The following is a 7500-nucleotide window of genomic DNA, read 5'->3' as shown; positions in this document are numbered from 1 at the left end:
ACCTGAGGAAAACTCCAAACAGAGAGGACAGAAGATCTGGTCCTGTGTAGATCTTGTCGTTCAAACTTTGTCACATGAATTTTGCTGATGCATCGTAGACTCTTCTGAGGCGATCAGGTTTTTTGGGATTAATGACAAATCTGTGTGGTAAGTACCAAGTCACTTTACTATCGCACCGTACTTCCCCCTCACTCAGTTTCTTCACATAACCCTTCTCAATGTCATCCTGGATTGACTTTGCATATCTCTCTCTGATCTCGGGACAGCTCTCAAATTTCTTCTCTAGGGATTGTAGCCTCCTCATTGCCGTTCCGTAATTGTTGGGCAGAGATGGTTCCTCATCTCTTCACAGTAGACCTGACATATACGCATCTTCATTCACACTCTTAAATGTTGTCTTTTCCATCAGTGACAATGCTCGCTTGTCCTCAATCGAACGGGTTGGATCAGCTAGCTTGACCACGCCCAAGGTTTCTATCTCTGACTGAGCCATGACCCATTGTATGGAGATGCTACTCTTCGCTCACCAGGTAACCAATTAGTCACCGCCCATCCAAGTGGGGTCTCAACAGCATAAGGTCCCCTTTCAAGTTCCGGTTGACCTAATGGTTTCAGAATTTGTCTTGGTAGAATCAAGTCAGGGTTGTTAGTTCCAATTATGAGTTGCACTGGACCCGTGTCAGTGTCACGCATGTCCAAGTTCTTCAGATGTTGATACTCATGCTTGATTGTTGACCACTTCAACTTCTGATCCGGACCATTCAGGCTAGGAATTGTCTTCACATCTCGCAAGGAGTACTTGACTTCCTCTTTTCCGTCTCGTGCGACATGGCATTTCTTGATGTGCTGGGAAGCAAACACCTTCTGCGCATTTACTCCTTGAATTTCGAGATCTACCTCTTTGCCTTGAAGCCCAAGTGAAAGCGCTAAGCTTTCATCTATAAGCGTAGTGTTACAGCCTGAGTCATGCCATGCCATCACCTGCTGTTTTCCTGTTTCTCCAAAGACAACTATGGGAAGTACTTCAACCAAAGCAAGACCACCAGTCTCACAACCTGTGTACGCTGATTGTTGATACTCCTCAAGAGGCTCCACAGCCTGACGTGGTGATGAGTCTCTACCTTCCAGGGAGACAGGAGCTGGGTGATCTGTGCGATGCAGATTATGTTCGGCTATACATCCCGACACCTTTTTCGTCGTGTCGCTGAACACAAAAACTCGGCAATTGGCAAGCATTTTTATGAAGCGCATGGTAGGAGGGATCGTTTGAATGAGAGTCATTTTAAGATTCTGAGAAAGTGCCAAGGCAAATTTGATTGTTTAGTGTTTGAAATGCTTTATATTAAGAAATTCAAACCTAATCTGAACGTGCAAACGGACTCCATACGTGCGAAACTTTTTGTTTAACCCGTAAATTATTTTCTCTTATTGTTCGTTTTAGTATTTGTAGAACTTATTTTTATACACTCTTGACTTGATAATGACGTTATGTTTACGTCGAAACGTTGTCAATTTTAGCCCTTTATAGCTTTTTATCGTTGTTAACTTCTTTAAATTTTACAATGTTATTAAGCAACGTTTTGTCGCAAGTTTTTATCGTCAAATGTGGAACAAGAAAAAAAAAAAAAAGAAAACTTGATCAATATTCTATTGACGTTCAAGCTTAACACTAGCTTCGTTTACTGACGTAAAAGCAATCAATGATCTCAACTGTAGTTCATTTTTTTTAACACAGACTATGAACTGGTTAAATTCTTTCCAAAGTGTTTCCGGCCCAAATTTGTTTGAACCTTTTCAACGCTTGCAATGCTATAGCAGCTAACAAATAGTCATGGGTCGCGCAAAATGAAAGAAAAAAACAACAACAAAAAAAAAAAACAAAACAAAATACCCTCCGACAGGGAAGTATGCGCGACGTTGGTCTAGAAGAGCAGTTTAGGATTGGACACGAGTGTGTGCAAAGTGCATTGGAGTGGATCGCAATATAGGCCCTATTATTGAGACCTGAGACGTGGTATTTCTATGGATCGGAGTACAAATACCCAAATGACTCCGTTTCTACCCCAAAGAGGCTTTTAAGAACCTGTAAATAAATCTTATAAAATGAGGTACCAGGACGTGATTGTTTCAGCTTTTGTAATTCTGGGAAATTGAATTTCAGCCAGAGGCTACTGTATTTTTAATGTTGGTGTCTTTCCTGTTTTCCACATTTTTGACAATATAAACGGATGACCATTGCAACCAAAGCAATTTACACTAATCCCCTATATTTCTTCACACCTGCGGTAAGCTCAATAAAAATAGATATATATGTTTTTCTTCGGACTTTCTAAACTTGCTAACTTTAAATGAATGAAACGCTTTGTCATTTCCTATTCCATGAGTGATTAAATGGTTTGCCAAACTACTCCCAGTATTTTCAAATGCTCGGCCATAGATAAGAAATTACCAATTACGGAATACGGATTTCAATATTCAAATTTCTGGGTTAATTATCAGTCATGTTCCTTTATTGGGCATTAAGCCTTATTTATGACCAAATTGGGGCTAATAATAACAAAGGTTTATGCTATTTATAATTGTTTCATTGTTTTTTACCTGAAAGTGAAACAAGGAATTTTTTATTTGTTAGGGTTTCCTTTTGAAACTCTTTCTTCGCTGTGTGTAACACAAAGCTTGGCAAGTTTGCCCTTGTCAACTAGAAAATTATCAAGTCGTTAAAGACAAAAATTGTTATATGTCTATGATTCGTCAAGAAAATTTTTCGAGCTGTTGGTCAGGGTCTCCGCCAGCCACTTAGCGTGACTCGCGTAGCCACTCAGCGCCTCTAAAAGCTGCTATTTCTAAGTCTGCACTCTTTGTTGGCAAGCATTCAACTTCAAATTCATTTCCTTTCTTGCATGTACTAATAGCACAAATATATAAAAAAAATTGTCGTTTAAAGCGAGGGGCGACACGGCAACCTCTTTCCTTGGAAAACGTTTCTCGTCTGTTTTACAGAAATTGGCTTATGAACTGAGTTTATGCGGTAAATTGCCCAATATAAGCAAAATTAAAAAAAAAAATAGAAACCAAAATTGAACGCTTTTAGTGGGCAATTGTTGTGTTACCTTCCAACATTAAAAAGCGGGGAGGGGAGCTATGTAAGAGAAGGAGGAACTCTCTTCCTTCGGTGCCGTAACAGAAGCGACTTGAAATACAGCTCTCTTGCGGCTCTTTTATAGTGGCGGAGCACCACTGGTAAGTAAATATGGTAACCCGTCTGAGCGAAAAAAATTGGTTTTGGTCACCGTCCATTAATTGCTTCCATTAAATTGACCGTAAGACCGTCCACCCCTCCATGAATGCCAATGTAACCAGTGTCACGTGACCATACGCGAGCTCAAGTTTTGAGGATCAATACTTGTTCACCTTTAATACATCTTTGATATTGGCCGAGTCTGAAAGTACCATAATACTCTTTGTTTATTCCCCAAAATTTTGCATGAGCATTGTTTACCATTTTTCGTTAACGTTTACATTGACCGCTGACCAGGTACAGGGTTTCGATTGGATCGCAGGCTCGAGCTAGGTTAAGTTATTGTAAGAATAATGAAACCTGGAGCTCCGCTTTTAAGTTTGAGTAATTCTATATAATATAACCTTCCCAAATACTTTTTGTCTATGATCCCTGCTTAGAGTCAGTAAATTACAGCCCAAACTCAAAAATAACATAATCCGCCTTCAAAGCCTTTGGAAGCCAAAAACTGAACCACCCAACAGTTAAAAATATTCTCACTTAAATAGATTTAAAAAGGAGCAAGGCAATCGGAAACAATTACCTTACCCTGCAAGATTTCTAAAATGGTTTGATTAATTGCTGTAGTTAAGACGATGCTTTGAGCGCAATTCTCGTATCTTGTTGAGACCATGCGAGTTTAATCGAGTTGTCCAATATGCAATAGGCATCTTTAGTTAGCAGCAACTGGTCTAGATATTTCGGGATGTACAAACCCGATGTCTACTCCTGCGAAGAATGTGTTGAACTTAGAGACCTCCTTTTTTAGCGACTTTATTCGAGTTTATTGTTTTCTCTACTTTGTTACTTCTTCCCGTATTTCCACACCTAAAGACACCTACTCCCTCCGTTTCGATATGTAACACACACTGACAACTGTGGGTTACTATTAATTACTCATCAGCATTCCTTAAATGTGTTACTGTTGGTCACATACATTTTCACCTCCATCGCTCTTTGTTCTCTTTCTCTGAGAACATTAAGAAGAATACAGTTTTCGATTAAAGCAACAGAACATGCGCCACAAAAGGAATAATATTGCCCTCGGCAGCCATCTTGAGAACTGACTTCACGGTTAGGAACTGGGCGCGACCTTGTTAATTCATCCGCGGATTAAAATACAATAATCCGGATTTGATGTCCCCGCGGTTCCGGATTCGCAGCCGATTCAAAAATATCCACTGTGGAGAGCGTATTCAAAAGGTTTCGGATTCGCCAGCGAATTCGCCGGATTCGTGTAGACTGAAGGTGTATTCGGAATGAAAAAGTTGCGGATTAAAAAATATCCGCCGGATACGTGTGAACGGGGCCTTATACGTGGAATTTTCTTCTTGTCTTTGTTTTACATAGCATGTTGTTTGCGGTAAAAAGAATCCCAAAACCACTTTCCGATAAAACAAGGGTTCATGACCATAGAGCATTCATAACTCACTAGTTACCGCAATTTAAATTTCTTCATGAACTCACGTTGAGTCTCTGTTGATTCGCAAAAGCTCAGGTATATTAAGGAGTGGGTCAGTTGTTAATTCTTTTAAAACTTCCAGGGGTGGTCTATCTAGAGAACAATGCGTGCAAAAGGCTTCTAGCTCAGTCGTGGTAAACGACTGCCCAAAGTAAGTTTAGTTATTAGTGTTGTTGCCATGACACCCAATGACGTGACCAATTAATAGCCCACTTCCGGTTTAGGTTTTAAGTCTTCTGCAGACAGGGAAGGACGGTACTTTATCAACAGTTTATTGCATAGTCTTACTACTTACCCAAGTACCATTCCCAATGTAATTGGAATGTATGTCCAAGTCACGTGACTAAAGAACTGTCACTAATGTAGCTTTATACATACTAATTAAACATACTTTCAGCACCGTTTCACAACCGTTCCAATTACATTGGGTACGGTTCTTGGGTAGGTAGTCACCAAATTTTGTCCAAACTGTGTGAATCATTTTCAAGATTGACCACCCCCTCACTTTTTAGACTGTGGATTAGATGACCCAGTCTTTAATATACCTGAGAGGCTTTATCGGTCCAAACTTGCATAATTTAACTGGTAAGGATTTTGATTTTATATAGCGTCTTGTCCTACAAATATCTGTTAAAAAAACTCCGAGATTTTGTTTTTTTTGCTAACAAAATACTCGAGATTAACAAAGTCCAGTTGCCGTGAGTCCAGCGAAGCTAAACGGTTACAAGCTCACTCCACTTTCCGTGAAATGTGAAACCGTTAGCTGACGTTTGTCGTTTCACGTAAACGTGATGCTAAATCTCTGAATTGTAAAGTACCATCAATTCACTTTTTTATTTATTTAGGGATACTAGATTTGTCTTTGCGAAATCTGATCTTAAATGCAAAAGATGTAGAGCTTACATACTGCAAGCTACATTTATGGCAAGTTGCTAAGGTAAATTGCATTTTTGGATATTGTTTGCCCGTACGAGGGAAACATGCATTCCTCAAAAATGGATTAACCTTCTTGCTGATCTTTGATAATATAAGAGACACTAGGAAACTGGACTATTGGAGCGGAATGGGGTCGAAAACCGAAAAAAACGTGGTCAAGGAGCTACAATGTTGCAGCTTTCTTTATTTTTTTTAAGACAGTAGTTATCAGCTAGTGCAGGCTAATAAAATGCATTAGTAAATACACGAATATAAAACAAACAGGTATTTGTACGTTCCTCGGCATGGATCTCCGACTCCAAAGAACCCTGAATTAGAATGTAAAGTGCACGCCGTTTGACCTTGACAAATTTCTCGCACCTTACCAAGGGAGCTTGAGGCCCGGCAGTTTAAATCGTGGATGGATGGATGGGGACAAGTGCTGGAACCGTCTAATCTGCCATAATTTGCTGACAAAATTCTGAATTTTCTTCCGTTCTCGCATCTTATCTGCTTGGAATGACCTTCGCAAACAGTCACTGAGTGGTATTCTGTTTAAGAGAAGAAAATTCGTATGTTTATGAGGCCGTGTACAACGAGGGACGTTTCGTAGAATAATAGGGACCTACGGAAACAGGAAGGAAGCTTCAACCAATTCTTGTGAAGCTGGAGAAACTTTATATAACCAAATTGGGAAAAGTTAGAGGCATGCGTTCAGAACACAAAAACGCCTGAAAAAAAGTAGTTCAAGAATTCATAATTCCAAGGAAAGCGATATACCTTGTGGCGAAAACGTTTCGATATACAATGTAGACTTGACATTTTTCTTCCTAGCGAGTCATGTACATGCGATGTTACTCACTCACTTCTCCCCGACTTTGCAGCCAAAGGCTATAAATTAGAACATTGCAAGTAATTGAATGCAACCTTCCTTGTTTCCAATGGAATGGTATTGGGGAAGGAGAACAGGGACGACGTGGAATCCAAGACCGGCTTAATAGCAAGAGGCGCTCTACTTCAGTGTATCATGGCATTTTCACGGATTTTTCAAGTTGTTTTTGCAAAAAAGTCTGTGTTTAAGACCCGAAATTCGGTTTCATTGAACGAATTGATAAAAGAAAATTAACCACCATCATAAAGAAATGCGAGATGCATCAGCCCCTCGTTTGAGCGTCAGCCCTTCGCATTTGGCTCAGTGACGAAGGGCTAACGCTCGAAACAACGCCAACACACAAATCTTTCTTACGATGGTTATTTTTTTCAACTCGTTTTATAAAACCCAATTTCGTGTTGCTCTCAGCTACCGACCGTTGACTGCGAGATGTCCCTTCTTAGTCACGGGAAGCCGCCCACAAATTAAGTCACGCAAGCGACGTGAAAAGCCGAGGGGACAACGGTTCACTTGCGTGACTTAGCAGGCGGCTCGACCTACTTAGAAGAGACTGCTAGCAGTCTACCACCGACGCAAGTACCTCAGCTTGTTTAGAAAGCAACCCCTCTTCGTTCAAGATATCTGATTCAATATTAAGGCATTTCAATCGGCTTTGTAGACCTTTGCATATATGGCACCTAAATTTGAATAACAATACTTTGTACATCCTCAGCCTCGTATTTATGTTTCTAGACAGAGGATTTTTCACATGAATGTGAGGCTTAGGATGTACATTGCCATTTATGCAAAGGGTCTATTGGTAATGATTCATGGAGAAGAACGATGCGTTCTAAATGCCAGCTGCAGGAAATCGCAAAAATCTCGAGCATACTTTGGAATTAGTAGTTACGTAATGCATCACGAGTACATATTAATTTCGAGGTGTACAAGCCCGCAGAAAACGCTAGGAATTCT

The 7500-nt window shown here is 40.1% G+C and overlaps 2 protein-coding genes across 2 annotated transcripts in view; both read right to left on the bottom strand.

The window, feature by feature from the left end:
* Positions 1–7500, bottom strand: part of LOC137980243 (putative serine protease K12H4.7) — a 213620-nt gene that overhangs the window by 79815 nt on the left and 126305 nt on the right. The window lies entirely within an intron of this gene.
* LOC137980019 (L-rhamnose-binding lectin CSL1-like) overlaps positions 5737–7500 on the bottom strand; it is an 18018-nt gene continuing 16254 nt past the window's right edge. The window contains exon 4 of the mRNA XM_068827338.1: positions 5737–6205. Coding sequence (XP_068683439.1) covers positions 5910–6205 — 296 coding nt within the window. The 3' untranslated portion in view covers positions 5737–5909. The remainder of the gene's footprint in view (positions 6206–7500) is intronic.

This window comes from Montipora foliosa, chromosome 12 (assembly GCF_036669935.1).
Source record: "Montipora foliosa isolate CH-2021 chromosome 12, ASM3666993v2, whole genome shotgun sequence".
NCBI classification, from domain to species: domain Eukaryota; kingdom Metazoa; phylum Cnidaria; class Anthozoa; order Scleractinia; family Acroporidae; genus Montipora; species Montipora foliosa.
Note: the sequence above shows the minus strand (reverse complement) of the source record. Positions and strands in the feature narration are given on the sequence as shown.